The following is a 23,878-nucleotide window of genomic DNA, read 5'->3' as shown; positions in this document are numbered from 1 at the left end:
TTATGTTTGAATAGTCAAATATATGTTTGCATCTGCTCTGATCTGAGAAAAAGAAAAAGCCACCATCTTTTTCAGCTGTGTTAGTCATTACCTGGACTCCAACCATCCTCTTCTTTCAAGTTGACAAAGCAGTTTGCTTTAATAATAAAAAAAACTATAATCAATAGGCTTATATTTTTATGTCTATCATCTTAAAATAGATATAAAAAAGCGTAGAATTTAAAATTGCTATACACCTGATACAGAACCACAGCAATGCCATTAATGGTCCAATTTCCAAGCATAATTCAATACATGCCAACAAGTTGGTTTTGTGCTACACAGAAAAACAGGTTAAAACCCCATGGTTCACTGACATGTGTTTTGCTGTCTTTTCTTGCTTTGGTAATTTCAGGTGTTTTGAAATGGTTTGCATCACCAGAGGCAACTCAGTGAGAAGTGGCAGTCACATCAAGAAAAAGGAAACTATCCAAACGGCTCAGGTTTTTCTTCCTCTGCGCTAGAGAACAGTTACAGTTTTCAGAACCAGTGTTATTCATGTTTGTTTGCGTCTGGAAGTTCAAGTAGTAGTGATCATCAAATGAAACGTATTTCTGTTTTAAGTAGGAAAACACCAACCTGGAACTAAGCTATGATCAGTTCTAAACCAAGCTTCTTCCAAGCGTTCCTTCTGTGATGAATTCTTGAAGCGTCTTTCTATCATTTGAAGTGTTACCCACCCACCTTTCTAAAAATGATTTGCTACTTGCTACTATAGAGAGGGGATCTGAAACCAAGGTTAACCAAACTTTTCGGCTGTGGAAACTTTACTGTGGAAAAGAATATAAAACTCTCTCATAAATTTACTTGTCAGCAGCAAAAAGACTCTTCAAGTGTCTTAACCACTGTACAGCTCGATAGTTTTAATACTTCAACTTTTTTTTTTTTCCATTTTTCATTGTTGAAGAAATAATTTCACAATCTCAAATCAAAGTCAACACTGCAGTGAGGAGAGCTTTTCTACTTTATTACAAAGAGAAGAAGCCTTTATGTGGTCAGAAAATACAAGATTGATCTTTTTTTTTTTTTCTCTTCCTATGAAACGCTGCTGTTCAAACAGCCAGAGTGAATTGTCTCAGTTCACTTCTTTAAGTCCCATCACATTCACTTGGGTATGGATGTCCTTGGCTGCTGAAAATCTGGCCCTTTAGTGCACAGGGCGACAAAGTAGTCCCCTGACCAGCAGTTCCAGAATGTCCCGTTTTCATATATTGCATCCATGCACACCTCCTAAAAATGAGGTACAGCAGGGCAAACATTTTCCAAAATAGATGTCATATATATAATATATACACATTCGTACATACATACCTTTATTCATGTGATGTCCAAAAATTTAAAAAAAATGTACACATTTATTACAAAATCGTAACAAAGACTGGACAGTGTTTTGCTCATTCTGGAAAGATGAAGCTCAGTAATACACAACTCTGGAAACTAACCAGAGACTGTGGCAATATCTTTCTTCTAAACAGTCAGATATTCTTGCATTAAGCTTGGCGAAAACTGCCTTTCAAAAACAGAAGGGGAAGTAAAATGAAGGAAGCAAACCTTGCTCATCTTTCCAAATGAAATACGAGAAGGATCTTCACATAAAAATGCACAAACATTTTTTATTACCAATAGTGCTACAATGAACAATGCAAATTTTGTTGTCTAATTTTTTGTCTTTTTTCTTTTTTTTTGTTTTTACATTTTGGAAAACTAAGTGGTAAACTTTTGTCAGTGTACTCGCTTGTCTTTACAGACCCAAGCTTGTCTGCTGGCAAAAAATAAAACAAAACAAAAATTCAGACCCTGCTCAAACTAAAGAAAAACAATTACAAATTTAGTTGTTGGGCAGCACATAATTAGTAAGGCAGGACCTCAAATGGTGACCCTTCGCATGAGCCAATTGCCAGATCCTCAAGGAATTAAAACCAGGATGCCTGAGCCACATCAGTTCTGCAGTTATGTTGAGTATTGTGCTGAGACAGCCATACCCCAAGAAAAGGGAAGTCTTTAGAAGGCTTGCTGAGCAGGGTTGTAGTTGAAGGTTGATGGCAGATGAGGCCTTTCTTCTAATTTGTCATATTCCAGATGGAACTCCTACAATTAAAATAATAAAAAAAAAAAAAAAAAGACAAAACCAAATAAAACAACATATCATTTACCCGTTGAAAACCATTCGTTCTACCAGCCATACCTGAAAAGCACAAATATGGAAGGAATCAAGTCCTAACTTATCTCAAGGCAGAAACACATGATTTCGCTCTCTGGGATTCTATATTTTAATTAGGAAAAAGTCAATATCCCAAGCCATTACACCCGCAACATGTAGGCTCTCCTATTCTTCTTAATGTTACATTACTCTCAGAACCCTGGTGACGATCTCAATTTTATGTATATATATACACACACACACATAAAACACAAATATACAATCATGGCATGAACTGCATTATGAATAAAAGCTTCTGTCTTTCCACAGTTCAGATGTACAAAGGCTTATTTTGGATGACCTGAAGTTCTGGGATATTTTGCGCCATACTACCAGACGCAACTGTAAGTTAAACTAGCCAGGTTTCTCCTTCTTAGTACAAAACCGGGAAACATTATCTAAAATGCTAGAGACAAACCACTGAAACATACTTAAGCCAGAATTTAACAAAATATTCCACCATATTTCATACTCAGATTTAAGCTTCACTCACCCAACCCTCCTGTACATCCTGAGCTCCTTGTTCCTATATCACGCTTTGCCAACATCTTTCATGACAAATTCTCCCGGTGTTTTATGAACAACCACACGAAATAAAAATCTTTGCCCGTGTACTCGGATGCCACTCAAGCTACTGGTTCATAAATAAGCAGCTCAATCACCAGCACAAATCACCTGACTTTTGTTTGAGGGTGTCTGGTTTGCACAATTGTAAAGCATTTCCAGTAGGAATTCTTATTCTGACTACAGCAGCTACTACAAATCAGACTGTAACCACTCCTGATGTCTTAATGCATCCTGATTATTACAGTGAAAAAAGCAGCTTCCTTCCCCGTCACCTTAATTCGTGCACATAACCCTAATTAGTGCACTTCGACATTTAGTGCTTGCTACTTCGTTCATGCAAAAATGTATAAGGACTCACTTAAATCTTATATTTTCCAGATCTTCTCAGCAGTTTAACTGCGTCTCATTCCCATTTTATCTTCATTCAAGAAATAGAGTAAGCAGAAGTTCCAGAATTGTTCTTTAAGGGTACTTCTTGGTAGTTCAACAACAGCTACCTTGGACACGCACAGTAATTTATTTTGCCTAACTCGGTGGAGAGCCTCAGCAGAACATCATCTGTATCTGCAGAGCAAACTTACTCTGCTATTTTTACATACAGATGAAAACACTAATAGTAGTGAATAGCTTATTTTAGAACACTCCCTGAAGTGATTAAATAGTGTAATATTTCAGTTTTTACAGGTAGACAAACTAAATTAAAGACCAGAAATAAAATCTAGGAAATCCAACTCTCAGTATTCTCTAAGGCAAAACGAGGTCCATCTAGCATAGAAAGAACATTCAGCATGGTAAGGAAACAAAGTGGGGGAAAATGTTCAGCATTCAAGAAGCCTGTCTTCCCCAGAGAATACTGTCCCTAAAGCTGGAAAATCCTAGCAAAACCTATGTGAGGTTACAGTCATCCACACTGAAGTGCTGTACATCTGCTTCATTTCTGGTTCCCCGCTCTCTACTCCAACCAAGGGTTTTTTTAGTTGGTTGGTTTGTTGTTTGGTGTGTTTTTTGTTTTGTTTGTTTGTTTGTTTTTAATTTTTATTTTGGGGGTGGGTTTGTTTGGGCTTTTTTAGGCTATACATATAAGTCAATTGCTTTTGGCATTCCTAATTAACACTGCATGCCAGTTGGTGTATGTTCTCTTTTTGCGCAGATACATACACATGTGCTGATACTGAAGAGACGCCTGCTCCCTCTCTTTGTCAGAAGCAAGATCAAGGTGTACAAGTCTATGTGGGTATTTTGGTGTCAAAAGCTGGTTTAGGTTGGGTGGACCTTCAGCAATTCTGAAGTCATTTTATAATAGAAAAAAAAAACCAAAACCAGTCAAACTTCTCTCCCACATTCATGGCTTTCAAAGTTTCCAATTTGCATATAATCATGGAAGCGTCTGCAGATTACTATCAATCTATGGTCACCTGTTGCGGAATTGCTTCTTTAACAAAATTTTAAACAAAGAGAAGGGTTAATAACAAAAGCTTCAATCAGCTGCCTGAACCTCCACACGCTCTGAAATGCCTTCAAAATTATCCATGGAAAATGGCTACGTAAACTGCTAAGACAGTAGCAGTAGTCTAAAAAGGGTTTTCCAGACTTAAGGTGGTTGCGTCCCTCTATTGGCAGTAGTAGCTGCGAGCAAGGTGTGTGTCTGAAAGAAACACTCAGGAGCCTGAGCAGTCCTTTGTGTGCCACAAATTGGAAGCTCCTCATTTAGAAGAAGGAACATGATTCCCTACCAAAGTTTCTTTAGAAGTACATGAATTGATGCTTCAAATTGTCATGGATTTTTAAAATAAACAGGCTTAAAACAGCCTTTTCGATTTGCATCCCCGTGTTGGCAATGCTCAAGTCCAATGTCCATTAGTGTACAAGAACACCTAAAGTTATATCTGACAATACCAAAAAAAGAACTCATTGACCAAATATTTTTGAAAACTAAAAGGCAATTATTTATTACATATAGAAAAATACTTGTATTACAGGTATACTTTATGCTTTTGCTTTTGATTCCAGGGGCCACTGTGGTTTAGGATGTGAACAGTAGCACTGATATTTTTTAATATAAACAGATACAAATAAAATGTAAAAATGCCATTTATCCATTGACAAACATCTGTTAAATTGTTTTATTTTCCACATGGAAGTAATTATTAAAAATTAAATACCTTTTATTAACCAAGAATAATGAATACTAAATGTGTGTGGAAACACATAGCACATGTACGACACTAAATAAATTGTTCTACGCAAAGGAATCAATCACTTCTTGTGTCATCCTGAAAACTTGTTTTGATGGTAAAGTTACATCAGCCTGCACATGTACAAACAATAGTAGGTAAGAATACTAAAGCTAGAAGAGAATTGCTTAAGGTGATCCATAGCATTAATAGACAAAACAAAACATTAGCTGAATAGGAAGTGTCCTGAGGACAAAATATTCTGGATTGTAGAAGTCCACCAAAGGAGATGGTAGAAAACCCATGGCTAGCTCAAAAATTCCAAACGGGACCGAGAAAGCAACATTTATACTGGCTTAAAGATGGATACAAAGATGCAAATTTAATTCAGGGGCTAAAGTAAAATGCTATGGCACATCTCTATTCAAAGTACATATTTAACTTTCTAGCAATCATAAAAGTATTTCAATTAATATTGACCTTAAAAGGATAGGGAGTAATTTAATAGAGGCAGCAATCCTCACAAGCAAATAAACATTTGGAAATTTAACCTTCTCTCCCATACAGAATTCCACTAAAGAATCAAAGTAAAAGGGTTTTATAATCTTGTTCCTTAAACGGGATTAATTCTCCTTACTTTTCAAAGGAGAAATTCCAGACAGTTTGCTTTAAATCAGGATTTCAGTAAAAGTGCAATTGTAGAAGGCACTTTTGGTCCCATAGCCACTTCCCTTCCTCTCTCATTTGTCTCTCTCTCATGTCTCCTCAACAGTAGCAAACTATATAGCCAAATCCTCAGTGAAAAATCAAAGTGTCTTTAACCATACTGTACTTTCCACATGCCCCAGGATGAAAATCCGTATATACAGACATATCTGTAATCAGCATTTTCCTGCATTTTGTTTTGCATTTAAGGTGAATTTGAAGTTTACTGTCATTCATGGTTTTTTTTACTATCTACTACCATGTATCAACATAGAATTTATTTGATTTTTATTTCCTAACAGTTTAGAAATTGTCTCATTACTCAGCTGTTTTGCTGCATTTCCTTCTTTGGTCTTTTATCTATTAGGAATATAAAAATACAGCCTACCGCTTAAGAACATATTATTTGATGTTTTCTTGAAAGAAGTTATTCTGTCTACTTTACTGAGCTTTGTTAAAACCAATCTAGGACGCTATCAAAAAAATCTGTTAAACCACGTCTGGTTTATGTTTTTTACAACCTTAGTCTTAAGATTTAGTAATATTATCCAAAGTAAACAGTTATATTTCACTGTATCTATGGTAATGCAGTATAATTTAAAATAGGTACAATAAATACATAAGCTCATAATGCATAATGCACCATGTCTGCAAAGCACAACACATTAAAATATGTGCTACCCTATATTTGAGTATATGCACTAGAACAACAGAAATTTATAAAGCACCTTGAAAAACAATTGAATTTGCACATATAAGAGACAGTAATTTACCAGAAGTAATTCTTATCTGACTGCTTCAAAAAAGGACTAATGAAACTGTTAAGCAGCAAGTACTATTGTGGCCTTCTAAGGAACTGATATTCCCAGCATTCACGAATAATGTAGCAGTTAGTAAGAGACTGCAATTTCTCAGAATTCTTTCTTTTTTCCCCCCAGCTTCTTATATTTTTAATTTCCTGAAACATTAATTATACTTCTGTATCTGTTAGAAAAAATTACTTGGGCATGCTTCTCTGTGCGTTCAAAGCAACATGGAGTTATCAAATACTGCCATTCTTGTTATGGTAAGTCTACGTTAGTCTTCCTCCAAGGAAATGTCAATTCCAGAAATTAATATCAGTAGCAACAACATTACCATACAATGCCAAGATCACACCTGACATACATCTAAGTTTTTACTTATTTATCATACTAGCAAGTGATTCCTTTTCCATGTAACACAATAGCAATTTTTCCCCAAATCCTTCTCTAGCTTCCTGTGCTCAATACTCAACTTGCCTGCTGTATTTTGCACCAAACTAAAATGAAATAAAAATTTCAAAATAATGTTCCAATTCCAATTTTTACATTAAGAAATACACAAGCCTAAAAGAAAAGATAGTATCTCTTTCTATGGACACTGCGGGGGGGGGGGGGGGGGAACCATGCTCCTTGTTAGCTTACTGCTGCAGGTGCAAAAACTTTAGAAAATACTATCCCTCTCTTTACTACCTACCAATTGCTTCTTAATGCTGGGGGAATTATTTTCAGTGTGTGAAGTAAAGAGAAGAGAATCTGTGTAGATCTCAGGCAAAATAATTTGGAGAACAGTAGCAATTCATCTCTCTCTCTCACCACAGCATTTCCAGGAACGCCTACCAGGTGAAGCCAGCTCTACTCTTTAAAAGAGAACGGATGTAGTGGGCTAATTAACAACTCAAGCACTGGATGCTGAATTTCAGCACAGCACTCAGGACTCCAAAGAGAGAAAATACTGTCTTCAAAAGTAATGCTTAAGCATGAAGTAGCAGCTTCGCACATCTACTACAGGTTGAAAAAGAAGAGACACTAAAGAGGTTAGTAATTTTATACAATGGGCATGACTACCTCCTAGTAAAAGAAACGTTGTTGTGTTTCCACATAGGGTAAAAACTCAAGCTGATCCATCAATATATGAACCTATATGAGGCTCTTATTGCTCGTAAGTAAATGGAACATATTCAGCTGACTCCAAAGAAGAAATCTATCCTTTCAAAAGGTAGTTACTTCCCCTCTGATGACCTTACATCATAAATAGCTTCAAACAGCGTCTTGGGAAACCTAAGAAAGCACACCAAGCAGCAAATAAATAATTCAAGTAGAAATTAAAACTTTCCTTTTTTTGGGTTTTCTTTTGAGTAGAGTGATGCTTTTGCTTAAAAGTTATGCTACATATGAAAAACCATACAAGTAGGACTTGCCATTAAAACCTTCAGCTGCAAAATCTTGGTTTTCTTATGGTCACAGGAAAGGCAGCAGAGACAACACATCACACATGCAAATGGACTGAAGAGCCTCCCATATCATTTGGGGCAACTAAAACGTTAATTTCTGAGGGGAGCTTGCCCAGACTAAGCAAATTTACTGGGGGTTGGAGGGAAGAAAGGAAAAAGAGCATCATATCTAGTTAATCTCCAGATGATGGCAAACTTCAATATACTGGCTAGGAAGAAATGTAATGTACTTAACAGAGGGGAGAACACTGAACTCTATTCTCTTTCCTTTAAAGCTGATGTTTAAAAACACATCAACAGACATGTAACTATTTAATGCAATATTTCATAATCTCCAAGTGTATAGATGCAACTGCTCACAGAAATGAAATGCCTTTTCAGCAAACAATTCGTAAGTTAGGCTCCAGGTGAAAAGATTTCTGATTAAATGAAATGCCTAAGCATGTGGAACCACAAAACATAGTTCCAACATGCTGGAATCACATCTGTTGAATTCAAGGCTTCAAGATTAATCTGGTCTGTTAAGAGTTTTTTAGAGAAAAGCAAGAGTGTGATACCGTATCTACAGAAGTTCTGACATGGAAGTTTTATGTTTGCTCTTTCATCAATGAATCCAACATGTCGCTTAAAACTTGAAGAAAAATCATGCCACATCCATAAAATCTCATATAACCAAACTTAAGTGGGGAATGAGATTCTTGACAATCTATTTAACTCCGACTGTATGTAGGTGTAATGGTTGTATGTATATTGTGAATTTATTTTTTTCAGCTCCAGCTGAAGCTGAATGCATCACCTTGTAGGGCAGGCTATTTTCAAAAGAGCACACCTCTTGCCAGGTTAGTGAATGTTAGCACTCCTGATTTCTCAAATAGCATTTTGGCACATTATCTGCATTAGAAAAATCTTTGCTTTAGTTGAGAAGAGAAATCACAGAAATCGGGATCCAGCAAGGAAGAGGCATGGTACAAGATGATCTTAAAAGCTGGAGTTGGAAGCTACTGAAAATTAATTATCTTTGGGGGAAGGTGGAGAAAATGAAGCACAATTCTATGAATTTCTTCAGCTAACAAGTAAATGGTGAACATTACTGACAGTATTCACGGACAGAAAGGAACAAAAAGATCATCAGAAGTGGGAAGGGAGAAGACCGTAGCTTTCAGATTCTTTTTTAATGCCTCTGGCCTAGAATACAGAAAACAAGCACCATGAAAATATGCCTCCACCCTAAAAGAAGTGATTTATTTCTAAGTACTCTGATGTTCAAACAACAGAGCACAAAAGTCCTGCAGTATGCTCAAGAAGGGACAGTATCCGGGAAAAAACAAACAAACAAAAACCACAAAAAAAAACCCCAAACCAAAACAAAAAAGCCAACCCCCCCCAAAACACGCCCCCCCATACCTATTTTTAATTCCAAAGTGAGACATGGTAGCTCCCTATTGAATTTTCAAAGGCAAAATAATAAAATATTTGCAAGCACAGTTTCTGAAGTGCCAAATAATGCTTTTCATTCTATAATTCTGTACTTGAAAAAAGCTTTCTATCTAAACAAAACTCTTGAGTTCTACATCCTTATACCTCCCAAAGAACACAGCAAATAGACATCTCCTCCTTTTCCACAAACAAGCCAGTGTTTTAGGCAATCTCTATTCCCTCACACATCAGAAACTAAGATAATGAACTTAAACAACCGAAGGTTAAAAAGTTTGAGATTTTTGGGGAGGAGGTTGGGTTTTACTTTTGTGCTTTTAAAAATACACGGTTGACAGACTTAAAAAATCTGCACAAGGGAAAAGAGATACCTTAGCTACTTTCCTCCAGTTAAGACAGTCAAAGAAGTAATATGTTCCCCTCTCGTACGTATTGGTTTTCATTGTTGGCTCCATGCCGGGTGCCCTGGTGATCCATACTCGTTCTTCTTTGTGGTATCTCCAATCCCGGTTAAATCTTTCATTTTTAATAGGAAGGAAAGATAATTTTTATTGTTAGTTATCTGAATTTGACTCATAAAATAGAAATTTAAGGGTTTTGATCAAAACTATACAATGCATTCAAAACCAAAACAAAATTTCTAAAGACATCATTACACCTGCGATCTCATACCTCTTCCATACAATTATTACACCTCAAACTAATCACATGAAACTTTAAGAAGTCTGGTAGGTTCAAACAACAAATTATTTTTATGATTATTTACTGTTTTTCATTTTGCTGAAGGTAAGTTAGATGTTTAATGATGACTGGCACGTGCCACTTTTTCACAGTGCTTCATAATAACGCAAAATTTATGAGACAGACTCTTGATTTCCGCTATATGAATGAAAAAAAAGCACAAAATGGAACCAAGGTTGGAGGAGGTATTTAAAAAAAAGGTTTCCAGCTTTAGATTGACTAAGCTTCTGTTTTCAGTGTCTAACTTGTTGGGGTTTTTTTTTACATCTACTACTTCATTACTGCAATAGATTAAATCATATAAGACTGACAAAATAGTTTGAACGTACAGCTCTACTGCTGCTAATAGCTGTAATACATCTCCTCCATTCATGTAATAGAGATAAAACAGGAGATCTTCTCCATATCGGCCAAGTTTTATTGCAGCCAGCTGCAAAAGATTGAAGAAAATGAGGATGAAAAATCACAATAGATAAATGTTTTAAGACATACTATCCCACTTAAATAACACAAGGACACATCCAGAACGTGCTTCCATCCTAAATGTGTTGCAAATGATACTCTAATATAACAAGAGTAATAATTATTAGAACAATCATTTTTCTTCACTTCTAGTTAACCTTTCCAACTTAAAAGATACAACAGAAAAATAAACAGAAGTAATGAATCAGCAAGACAGAATTTTCTCCCTGCACCTGTGTGTATCCTCATCTACTTACTTTTTTTTAAATTTAAAAAAAAACCCAAAACATCTACATGTATTTCCTCACTTCACACTCTATTAAGTAACATTACTACAACTTCTTACAACATTTCTCAGTGATCCCTCTTACGGAACTACAATAGTTGAAAGAAAATACATCTAAGAAAAAAATCCCTATTCATGTACATATGGAAAGCAACAGACAAATGTGAGAATATCTTAAACTGCAATTCTGAGCTTATCTCAAGAAGAAATATCTCAATTTAATATGGCATTTGAATATTACAGTATGTGGATTATAACAAAATTCTGCTTTGCATGAAGGGCATAGTCTTAAAAACATAACATGTTCTTCAGCTAACCATGCCTATTCTCAGTTTTGTCTCCTCTTTCTTTTTTAAGGTGAATGGGTGCATGATGTGTCCAATTAGCCAGTTAATGCATCACTGTTCCTAAAAAGATTGAGGACATCCATAAAATGCATTGATTTTGAACATTACCTATCTGAAAGAAAATTTAGAAAATTACTGATAATAAACTACCAAAAAATAAGCACACACACACGTACTCACCTTATCCCTAATGTGAATGTTAGTTAAGTATTCAGATGGAACATGGAAGTCTAAAAAAGAATCGGAATTGATGCAACTATTAAGACATGTAAATGAATATAATTTGCAAATATTAATATTGAATTAAATAGTTACTTCTCTCTTACCTATGTCTTGAGGTCGACAAGGTGATGATGCCCAGGGTGATGCAAATTTGGGATAAAGATTTCTGAAGAAAAAGAAAAGCACAAATTCATCAAAATTAAAAACAAAATTAAAAACAAATGAACAAATAATCCCCACAACCAAGCTCGCAAACCTAAAAACATACCATGCAACCAAAATCACTACCTGGGGTGAGAAGGAAGGAGAAAAGGAAATTTCCAGACCACTTTCCTAAAATAGTTACATTTATTCATTTTCTTTTTAATATGTGGAGTAAGATTGCATTTAAACTGCCATAGGAATCTACAGGGCCAAGAAGGTGAGGAAAAGCTTATACTGGCAGATGTTATTTTTTTTAAACTAACCAGTAAAGATTTTACTCTTCTTCTAAATTTCAGTGATGACAAATAAATTGAATCCCAGCACAACATAAGTTTATTATGATTTAATATTTTTCCTTTATACAGATTTTGCTAACATATATTTAAAAAAAAAAGGAGCCATTAGTTTAGTAAAGAGAAAATGATGAACCTTCCAACTCTACTATGACGACTGAGGTACTGAAGAATGAGTTTTCTAATTAACAGTTAAAGAAGAGAAAAAAAAGGACCGAGCAAAATGTACTTTTGGCAGGTAGCTACTGCCTGCTTTTAAATATCCATGATAGCATACTCTTATGGCAAGTTTTGTAAATGAAACTTGAGTATGGTACATCCTATCAAATCCTTGCTTCCTTCCTGTCAAGAGCCTAATAATTACTATTTAAAAAAAAAAAAAAAAAAAAATCGGAAACCTACTAAATTACCTGAACACAACCAACTCCCAGCTGAGCTATACGGGCCAAAAACTACACTGATCAAGTGGTGTCAATCTTACTGTAGGCTAGTTAATCTTACTGTTAGCAAACAATTATGCTTCAGAGCTTGCAGGAAGATTTCAGTGGCAAAATCTGCAGATGTTGAAAATAACTAAACCATTCCTTCTACTGAAAGCATGGATAGGCATTTCCCCAGAAGAGGAGCGTCCTGCAACTCCATCACCTCATGCATGCCCTAGAGGTTTGGTTTCCTAGGGCAAGGAATCCGGGATTTTACAGACTCAGGACTGCACTTCTGAATGTAATAAAAACTGAAGCGTTTGTGCGTAGTGCTCCCTCTATGACAAAAATAAAACTCTACTAATTTAACATTTTTCAGGAAGGTATTGCACAGCCTACACTCTATTCGATGAATATTTTGGAAAGCTTCAGAACATGAACAAACAACTACGCAATTGCTAAAGAATTAAATGTAGTAATGCTGTATTTTAAAATTTTTGTTTATAGAGAATTTTAAGTTATCCTAAGGAATTAGAAGCACATTTCTTAACAAAGAAATACAGGACTGTACAGGCAATACATAATCACTCTTTCAACAACCAAAATAAATCTTAACCTACCTGCACGGAAAATCTATATAAAACTAGGAGTTAGAAGGGTTAATTCAAACCGTTAAGAGATACATAGAGAATTGTAAAATTTTGTTTCTAACAGTACTTATTGTATTAAGTGTTTAAGTCAGACAGGTATCTTTACCATGAGAAGTACCTCACAAGACAGAAAGTTTTGGCTTTCCACATGTGAAATGCTTTTATGTTTTTCAAACGACAATTCATAAAGGAAGCAAGGGATGTTTAACATAAGGCAAGATGGCAGGCCAGACACTGAGGACTGCACAGGATGTTTGCAAATCTTTTCTGCAATATAAAATAAAACTAGTTTTCTGATACAGAACTGTCTGGATAAAATATTAACCCTATCCCATCCAAGACCCTTAATACCCTATACACAGAAATTAAATGTTAAAAGTTTTTAGAAACACAGCTATTTATAGCATACCTGCTAAGGAAAAGCAGCAGCATGCCAGATATATATACTGCATATGTACAAAAACACACTAATAATTTGGATGCTGTATTCAGGAGCCGCATAACACAGCTACAAGTCATCACATCATCAAAGCATGTTTAGTATTCCTTTGCAATGAGGTACTAGTTTTATGTAGACTTTCCAATAGGTATGTTAAGCTTAAGCTGTATGTTAGTCATTAAAACTAATGAATAACATTGAATAAAATAGCATCACCAAAAGTAGTATCACTACTACTATTCTGCATGCCAACATCTAGAGAAAGTAGCTATATAACCAAATGACATAACTAGATTCCACCTGTGTCTAGGAACAGCTCAAGAATTCAGATACCGATGTACTTGAAATTATTTTAATGAGCAAAGGCATACTTTCAGCTGATCATCCTCAAATTATGTTTGAGCAATCTGTACTGAGAACAGCAAATTACTTCAGAATCATGCAGATCCAGGAGACCCATCTCCCAGTCAGTGCTGTAAGCTCTCGGACTACCAAGGAAAAACAGCAACCCGTGGTCAGTATAACTGTTCTTTGTGCATTCTCCTTATGTTGTGAGAGAAGGGGATGGGAGTGGGAAACTACTGGATTCAATGGAAGAGTGACCCACGAGACTAACACTACAAGTGAAGAAGATACTATATTAACGCAACACATTCTGCAAATAACTACAGAAAATTGTATTAGAAGTCTGACTTTGGATGATCATTTTGAAATATTTTTTTAAAGTGCCAATGGCATAAGAATTTGACTAAGTTTTGATGCAAGCTCCACAGAAAGAATTTCTAGAAGTGGTAATTTCTAAAAAGTTACATCTCTAGAAAGAAATACATAAATTCACGCTAATTATTTCAAGACAGAAAAAATCAGGAGCTATTTTTCCTATGCTTTCCCTCTCACCTTGATATCCACGTTCATCAATCTTCCCTGAACTTGTGCATGTAGAGTGCAGCTCCATATAAATTTGTGAAACATTGAAATTGTGTGTGTGTGTATGCTCTTTGGTTTTTGTTTCGTTAATATATTATGTGCAAACCTTAAAATGCATATACTACTCTCTCAATAAGGCTACCACTATGTAAATCTCTGCTGAAACAAAATGATGGGGAGATTCTCAGCTGAAAGTCAGAGTACCAGAAATTAAATTGCTCTCACAATTACAGTCACCTAGAAGATAAGCATTTTTGTCCAAACTAACCTAGGTTCCTTCTATAAGTAGTGGAGAAAGAGAGGCACCCTGGGCTGGTGATTCATCTCATCCATCTAAGCACTTATCTTACCATTACTGCAATTGCTAACTGCTTTTCTCCCCACTGCCTCTACAGGAACCCTAGATGACTAAACTTAGGTGAACTGAATGACTAGAAGTTAACTATAAAACTACATTTTCATTTAAATTAATCTTTGGTGCAAGGTAACACTGAAGATGCTCTGTTCATTATTGCACTAATATAAAACAAATTTACCCTCCAAATTGCTGAGAGTTAAGTGTAGATATCCTCAAGGAATATTATTATTTGAAAAATAACATATATGTGAAATCTATTAACAATACACTGTCAATTCCTTGAAGAAAATCCTAAACAAGTTAGGAGAATAAGCGAAGCCACTAGGTTTATTGAAAGCTTGCATAACAAGACCTCAGTATGCCTTGAAGGACGATTTTCTTGTTTATGAAAATTTTGTTTTACTGTCATTATATTTTCAAATTTTATTTGGCAAAATATCTTGTGGGTTTGATAGTCACGTGAGCTAAGTGAGCCTATTATTATGAATGACAGCACAATAAAACCAAAACTGAAGATAGTACTAAAAACCAGAAACTTACTCAGGAGAGTTGAGATTGAGACCTAGTGTTGTTAAATCACTTCCTAATGCAAGATGTACCATTCCTGGATCTGTCTCTGCTGCCCTGATGAATGTTAACAAGCCAATCATTCCAAACTGGTCCGTCACCATCCCTTGAGGAATGTTGGTAACCCGACCTGGGCAAGAAGAACAAATTAATTTTCTCCTTTCAAGAAGTGGAGGAATCAACCAGGTGATCTAAATGACTGTCAAAACTTTTAAAGAAGAAAAAGTGGAATGACACATACCATCAGGTAACACCTGGATCCCTTTTTTCTGCTGGTTGTTGTTTTGCGTAGTTGAACTTTTATCTCCAGGAAACTTGGGCCCATCTGTGCTGGATGATGTTTTGCCTGATGTACTCAAATTCTGTTAAAAATAATTTGCAGAGTTGGTATGATGGAAACAAACCAAAATGGAAAAACTTATGGACCGTATCTTTCAGTCAAGTGCTCTAAACCAGTATGTCAAGTCACTCTAATAAATTAGGTGCTAAAATGGAACCAAGCTAAAACTCTTGAGTTCTGTTGACAAACCTCGTGTAATATTTACCACTTCCTTAAGTATACCTGTCATACAATAAGAGCTATTAATAAGCCTGAAGCTTGCAATCTGAAAGGATAAGAAAATACTTTACACCTGAGTTTGAATACACAATGGATATCCCAAGTGCCAGTGACTAGAGGCTATTTTTGACTCATTGCATCATATATATTTCCCATACAGTCTTGCTCCCGCATGACACTCCATGATGTAGCAACAGATAATAACTCAAGCCAATTTCAGGTGCAAGCAACATACAGTTGGCACATTTGCAATTATCAGGAAAGATGTAAACACTATGTGTCTGGCAACAAAACTGTGACTGCGCTCCAGGAGCCCCTGTACTGACAAAAGACATCTTCCATAACTATTATTTCTTACTCTTTATTATTCTTTAAAACAAGTCTGCAGTAACACAATGTAATCACATTTACTCCCTCCGTTCTTACTGTATTCAACACTAGCTGCATCAGACCATTTTCCACATGATAAACCTGGCCACAACATTTGGGGGCTAGGCTTCCCCCCATCCCTTTTTTGAACAGTTGCATTTTTCAGTTTTGACGTGAGTTTGTAGTCACATCCACTACCTACTCATCAGTACTTATGCCACCCTGATGAACATATTTTTTGCAACTATAAGTAATAAACCAATCAGAAACTAGAACATTTTGTTAAATAATGTAGGAAACTGTTCTCTGCCATCCAAATTTTATTCACCTTTCATTTGTAAGAAAAAAGCAATTTTAATTACAAATCTTTCAGAGAAAACAATGAAAAAAAACCCATAATCTTATGATCTAAGAGATATATATATATATATATATAACGGATGATAATTCCAACAATACTTAAGATACAGTGTATCCCACCAGTCTACAGCATACCCATGAATGCAATGGTCTCTATTAAAAGAACTTGTTCCCTGTGATTTCATTTCCCCATAAAGAATTTTACCTTGAAGTGTGGTATTGTACCACCTAACTTTTAAAGGGTTTGACAGCTCTGAAGAAAGATGTTATAATGTGTAAATTACTACTACTGATGAGAGGCACCAACAGCAAAAAATGAGCTGGAATTGGTAGAAAAAGAAATTATGAATTGCAAAACCTGAAAAATATATATCAATTCTCAAAAATAAATTTTGAGGTGTTCTTGCAAGTTCCTCCCTGGCCCCTCCCCAAAATACAAAAGGATACAAAGAAGTCATTTGAAATTAAGAACGCAAGGTCCCCACAGTAACTGCTGGGACCAAAAAACTTCCTGAGAAATTCCATTTACATAGTTATATTTGAAATGCTGCTTATGCAAAATTTCTTGTTAATTCAGAGGGGCAAATTTGAAAATCTTATATTACAAATATAGTCACTGCCCATTTTAAAATATAATCACCAAAAGAAGTACGAACACTCAAAATAAAAGAAGCTTTAAGGTTTACTTACAGATTTATTGTCATCATTACTCGATGTTGGGTCTTTGTAGCTGGAGCCTGGTAATGCTGGAAAATCTTCATTGTGTATTGAAAAGTCCTGGGACTGCTCACTTGCTGGTTTTGTTACCATTCCAACTATCATCAAAATGAAAGCAGGAATAACATTAAACGACTGCTAAGTAAAGAATTTTCTGCTGTTGATCTTGCTTACTGTCCATTTTCATTATGTGCAAGCTGTACAGCAGAAATGACTTTCAAAAAAACAGGTAAACCAAAACAAAGCATATTCATTTAAAACATCCACACATATTAGATTAAAGCCTCTTATTTAAGTGTGAGCTGAGAAACACTCCGGGTTAAATTCATAGACACATCCACTGCTTTAAGAATGAAGCCCAGTACTTTTACCAGGAACAGCACCTGTTTTGCACATCTGAATAATCAAATAATCTTTACAGGCATTACTAAAGCAGTATTTAAGGAAATCCACTGATGAAGAAAGGATGTACTGCTTCTAAGATTATAATGCATTTTTCCTCCATCCCCTAATTGCATGAAGAATTTCTTAGCATAATCTCTTTAGAAGCACATATTCTTAAAGGATGCCCAGCTAACTTGCAACAGAACATATCACCAATGAAATACTTGCCTGTGACATAAGAATGACTCCTACTTTCAGTATGAAAACTGAAAGCATTTAGCCTGCAACTCTCAGTGCTCTGACCCTAATTTAAAAAAAGTAGGCCAGTCACATTGGAACATGGATTCCGACTACTGAAAAGCAACATTCTTTTTTTTTTTAATGCCAGTTAAAAAAAAAAGACAAAAAAACCCCCAAAACCAAACAAAAAAACCCAAAAAAACACCAAAGAAAAGCCCCCAAACCACACACCCAAGGGCAGATATTCTTTGCTGAGAGACAGAGAAGCAATATAGTGATTTGGTTGCAAACAACACTGCACTAGAGGAAGAGAAGACAGAAGTAGTCTAGGGCCCATTTTTCAAAGACTCTTAACAGATGTATAGGATCTAAAATAGTTCAGTAGCTGACAATATATATGACTTTCTCTAGTATTCTGTGGTTAGAGATCAAAGTTCCTTTATTTTAAGAAAAAAACAACTGAGTTAATCTTGTTTCTGCTGTCCACCCTTTTCATCCAGAGTTAGGATTTCTTCCATTGGATGAATAAAATTGATAATGAATTAACTGTGTATTGCATATTCTCATTCTATCCAAAAAGTTGTTTGAAGTCTATTTTCCTAAATAAGCTAAGCATGAAGAAAGTATGTCTCTGCTAAGTTTCAAACCTTTTTTTTCTTGATCACAACCTAAAGTGCTCTCCACTTTTTGTTGCTGGAGACAGTGTCCAGTGCATCTCATATCCCTGTTTCTTCATTGTTTCTACCACCATACCCATCCCCATCCCCTGCATTAAGCATATGCTCAAGATAACTCTTCAGACAGAAATTTCTTTCCTGGTACATCACACAGTTGTGCGAACAGCTATGCTAGCATCAAAATGGGGAAATGGTGTAACCACAGGAGCAATTACACATTTTTTTATGCGGCAGCACTGCTGAATGTTGAACTCCAGCTCCATGCTGGAAGTACATCTTTGTGGATCTCTTTCCTACCTTCTATCCATTTTCCATGTAATGGCTTCTTTCAGAAACAAGACAAAATCTCACGTAAACCACAAAGCTAATTAGCTCTCCACTCTCAGTGCAACTTTTCAGTGGCTTCACCGGGGGAAGTGACTTTTCTCTGTGTTTAGAAGCACTTCAGTTTAACTTGTTTAGCTCTTTCTCACAGCTATCTTAAGCAGAGGGCCTTGGTTACGCCCAATCCATGAGGCTACTTTCTCCTGATAATGCGGTATCTATTATTTCTCTCCAATTAAAGTTGGAGATATCTCTGAAAAACACTAGCTTTTTATAGTTAGAAAACACTGGGTTATTTTTGGCTGGAAATTTGACAAGTGTCATAAAAATAACTTTAGGTTATAAAAGCAACTTTTCAGAGTAGCTGATGCAACATCCATGACAAAATCTACTAAAGCAGTAAGAAAAAAAAAAAAAGTATTGTGCCTCACGCTAAGCTTACCTGAATTTTTTCCAGACCCAAATAATAAGATTTCTATCCACCTTCAAGTTTTTCCTTTTATTATTTATTAAGCTGTTCAGCAAGAATTATATGAGAGAGAGACTTGGAATCTGACTGATAATACTTGATGCTTACAGGTTATTTTTTGAAATATGATGTTCATCATAAGAGTGACAGTGAACAGTACTACAGCAAGTACTACCAATAAACAGAAAATATACAGTACGTTTACAACTGCTGACCTTTTACACAGTACCATCTCTAGTAATCAAATATTATTTCTAAAATTTACTGCTCAGACCTCGACAGTTCTCGTATACATGCAATTAGAAAACAACCTATTGCCTGAGAAATATCTAGAGTGAGCAGCTTCAGAGTAATCATACTATACAGACTGAAAACCCCAACAACCTCTGTTGATGGTGAAACTAAAGCAGATGAGTTCTAATACTTACAAAAGCATGAGACAGATCTCCCATCACGGAGATATTGATTATTATTTATTTTAAAAAATGAGACTTAGGAGCTCAAGCGTCTGGCATTTTTGAAGACTACCTATTGTCTTATGAACAGCAGAAGGTGAATCAAGCAAATACCAATTTCATTCAAAGAGCTTTCAAAAGTATAGTCTTACCATAGGGTGCCCTTCCAGCTAAAGGGTTTATTAATGGAGTTGGATTGCCACTTCCTTCCCTTCTGTTTCTGTCTGCTAGTGCTGGAAAATCTGAGAGGTCCAGTCCTGTCACATTTTCACTTCCATCTACAATTAAAACAGATATTTGAAATTCCCTTACGTTTTTTACTCAAAGACTTCATTATGTGCAAGATAAATGTAGGATATATTTTCTTTCTTCAAGTTGATCTTTTTACTCTTACTATAATTATTACAAATAACTACAGCCTCTGTGTTATAAGACTAGCCTAAAGAGCATCAGGATGTTTGGGGTTTGTTTTTAAACAAGAGCTAGTCAACAGTATTTAGTAACAAGATCTATTCATTTTGAATTAAAGACTGCACACATAAAATACAGGCAGACTATCAAAATTACAAAAGTACTAGGATAGGTAGCCTGTTTAAAATTTAAGGAGCTATCGAGAAGAAATTTGAGAGAATAACCCATATTAGCAGCAGCATCAAGGAGCTCTTTGGTCCCTAGAAAAGGTAAGATAAAGCTGAAGAATGGCATTGGCTCTACAGCTGCAAGTTAGACGGGAACATTTTTTGATTTGCAGCAGAAAAGACTACATAGGCGAGGCCAGAGCTGCGGCTCTATAAAGATGTCACAAGGTCCTAGGGGATGCCCGAACCCTTCCACTCTGTGATGTCACCAGCACCTCAGGTTGCTTCATGTACACAGCCACCTACAGAAACGCCAGCACGGACAAACCTAAGGCATTTATGCACAAGCGTATTTTCCCCTCTCTAGTTCATTAAATTCAGGTGAAGAAGTAATTCCCGGAGAAAAATCACAACTGAAACAACCGAATGAAAGGATCACATTATAAAACAGCTGTTCAAAAGGAGTTTGAGATTTCAAAAAAATGCTTTCCCACTGTTTTTGCCCTATATAATGTTTTCGTAGAACATGGATAAATCTTTTCTTCTGAGATCCTCTTTTCAATTCCATAGCTATTTTGCATTTCTAACCGACTAGGTATAATCTGTAGTCATGTGATGTACAGTCAGTATTCTACAGAATATTTTCACTTTGTCTTCAAAAGTATTAAAATCCACTGTTATGAAGTAGTAAGAGTTTCACAGCACCGCTCTTGGAGCAGCATTTATATGGAACAACTGAAAATTATAACGAAGTTGCACTCCAACAGAACAAAGTATTTTCAATTAAGACTTATTTAGTCAAAAAAATCTCTCTACTGTACTTTAAGATCAGCGTCAATCAGAGTAAACTCACCTGTTCCATTAAAAATGTTACTTGATAAGGAGTTATTCATTCCAAATGCCTGATTTCTGTTCATCCCAAATCCAGACATACTGTGAAAAAAATCCAGGAAGTCAGACAAAAGGGTATACATACTACGTAATTTCCAGTGGAAGGCATTAAGGGGGGAAAAAAAACCCTAAGACACTTAAATTATTTCAAGCTTAAGCAACCCACATTAGCCTAAACTAAGTTTTTAATTATTTTCCTTTATACTTCTGAAAACTCTGAGCAGCAGCAGGCACTGTTCAATCAAGACAACTGGAATGACTTCAGAATAACTTAGGTTTTTAATAGCCACTGTGTCTTAAGACATCTGTCAACCAACAAGTTATGACAAACATGATCGTTACTCAGTAATTTCACATAAAAAAATGAAGCAGCAGTAAATGCAACAGTGAAAAGTCAGACTGCAATCCATTCATTTACAGGTGGGAAGATAGGTCATGGAAGTGATCAAGTTTCTCATGACTCAGTTATAAGCTGAACAGTTATGGCGTGCAATCACCACCATGTGCACATGGCATTATTATGAGCATAGGGATGGTCTCTGCCACACAAGGGCACCAGCAAAATTAAAATTTCATACAGTCAGGCAAAAATGTTTGAAGACATCTAAATATCATATAGGACTACTGTGGTCGGGAAGGCACCCTCACAAATGATCCACTTCATTCTCTGTGAGCTGGAGATGTTGAGAAGCCCAAAGATAGGCCCCAGCTGAGTGAAATTCTGAATTTCTGCCCTGTGGGAAATCACAACATTCATTTTTCCCCTGTAACAGGATGGAAGTTGATGTTTCAGAAGTTTCCATAAATAAAAATGTCAAATGTTTTCTTAGTGGAAATTTCACCTACACGGACTTTTTCCACAGTTACAAGTCTGAAGCATTTCGCTCCAATTTGAAACAGCCCTAAATGCTTCATTTTGGATTGAGACATCAAGAAAGGGAACAGTTAGCCAAGACTGGTCCTGTCCTGCTTTGCCTCCCCAAGGTGGTGTATTTGAAAGACATCGAGATCTTTGACACCTCACGTGTCTGAAGAAATACATTCCTAGTATCATCTGTGAACTTTAGACCTGGTGAGAGCACCAACAGGAGACAACTTGATCTTGAGGGCATATAATCTAGCCTGATGACAGACAGTATTTCTCACACAAGGGTTTTTTGTTTGCTTTTAAGGTAATTCTAAATAACCACGTTAAGAATTTCAGGGATAAGAAAGGGATTAGGCCACAAAATGCATACTCCTCTACAATTATTTGTAACCTGTTTTATCAGGGTAACTAAGAAAGGGGAAGTGAAGTATTTTTTATGTTCAAAACCTAAAAACTTTCACTCCTCCAACTAAGGCAACCATTCAGAAAACACTTCTAAGAAGTCACATAATTCATGCACCTGTCAAGGAAACACCATGTATTTTTTTTTCCAAGTATAATTTCAAAATTTCGTTAAATATATCAATTAACAATTGGATATATACTACTACTACACTTCTCTAGGCTAATAAACTGTGTAATAAGAACTTGTCATTGTTCCAGTGATATTTCCTTCCCAACTTGTAAAAATTGTAGCTTCTTGAAACTGAGATATACAATGCAAACAGTGAAAGATGAGGATTTTAATTCAAATGCTCCTACAGACAGGGATTTCATCATCTACCCTACAGCTGAATGATATTTAAACAAGTACTTTCTAGACATATATCAATCTTCAAAATCATTGTCCTCTGCATGTAGAGTTTTTAAGTATATTACTATTTCAACCTTTTGTGATGCTCAAGTTTCAAAAATACTTCCAAATATAAAATTATCTTTTAAAATTATAATCTCCTTTACTTGCTGCTATACATCACAGGAAAGAAAAGGCAAATTCTATGTAACCAGAGGCAAGATACAAAGTCTTCTCACACTCCAAGAACAGAAACCGCTACTACCAAATCTCTATTTGCTGTGATCGAGAAAAGCATTTTTATGCCTGTATCAGTGTGAATCTACAGAACTAAATAGTCCGACCAAGTTTCAGATAACGGTGACATTAATTTTCACCTTCCTTTATCCGTTTTGTAAAATACTAGATTGGGTTAGAGGTGGCACCTGGCTGCCATGACCTTGTTTGTGCTCCGCGTAAGAGTCATTCCCCTAAGGAAGGGCCTGAAGGGAGAAAAAGGACGAAACTAGGAGCACAGAGATTGGGAGGTTGTGGAATGAAGCCTGGAAAGCAGTCAACTGTGCCAAGCTGTGACCACACACATTAAATAATTAGAATCAACACGCTTTTCACTACAAGTTTATCAGTATGAACTAAGCATAAACATAGCACCAAAACACAGTTAAAGCCTGATGATTTATGACATTACAATCTTGACCAGTTAGAAAAAGAGCAGAAGTGACTGAGAAGCTTTTGGCACCCAAATGAGCACCACATCCTTAAATGAATGGCAAACCACTGTTCTCTATATTATTCCAGACTTTACAGAAGTAGAACACTAGGTCCCTACTGCATCTGAATCAGTTAACTATTCTTCCAGAATAACTACTGTGTTTTTAAATCTTGCCTTACTTCTTCCCAAAC

At 35.9% G+C, this 23,878-nt stretch overlaps 1 protein-coding gene across 6 annotated transcripts in view; it reads right to left on the bottom strand.

Annotated features, from left to right (window-relative positions):
• Window positions 1-985: 985 nt before the first annotated feature.
• Window positions 986-23,878, bottom strand: part of CNOT2 (CCR4-NOT transcription complex subunit 2) — a 95,323-nt gene continuing 72,430 nt past the window's right edge. For all 6 annotated transcript variants that reach the window (XM_087766057.1, XM_087766060.1, XM_087766053.1 and 3 more), the window contains 10 exons: window positions 21,277-21,356; window positions 19,998-20,123; window positions 17,270-17,394; window positions 15,533-15,653; window positions 15,265-15,421; window positions 11,536-11,597; window positions 11,390-11,439; window positions 10,444-10,544; window positions 9,745-9,889; window positions 986-2,127 (listed from right to left, as the gene is read on the bottom strand). In XM_087766057.1, the coding sequence (XP_087622183.1) occupies window positions 2,041-2,127; window positions 9,745-9,889; window positions 10,444-10,544; window positions 11,390-11,439; window positions 11,536-11,597; window positions 15,265-15,421; window positions 15,533-15,653; window positions 17,270-17,394; window positions 19,998-20,123; window positions 21,277-21,356 (1,054 nt within the window). In that variant the 3' untranslated portion in view covers window positions 986-2,040. The remainder of the gene's footprint in view (window positions 2,128-9,744; window positions 9,890-10,443; window positions 10,545-11,389; window positions 11,440-11,535; window positions 11,598-15,264; window positions 15,422-15,532; window positions 15,654-17,269; window positions 17,395-19,997; window positions 20,124-21,276; window positions 21,357-23,878) is intronic.

Source organism: Nipponia nippon, unplaced genomic scaffold (assembly GCF_047370975.1).
Source record: "Nipponia nippon isolate SJK-2023a ecotype South Korea unplaced genomic scaffold, ASM4737097v1 scaffold_3, whole genome shotgun sequence".
NCBI lineage: Eukaryota > Metazoa > Chordata > Aves > Pelecaniformes > Threskiornithidae > Nipponia > Nipponia nippon.
This window is presented reverse-complemented; position numbering and strand designations above follow the sequence as displayed.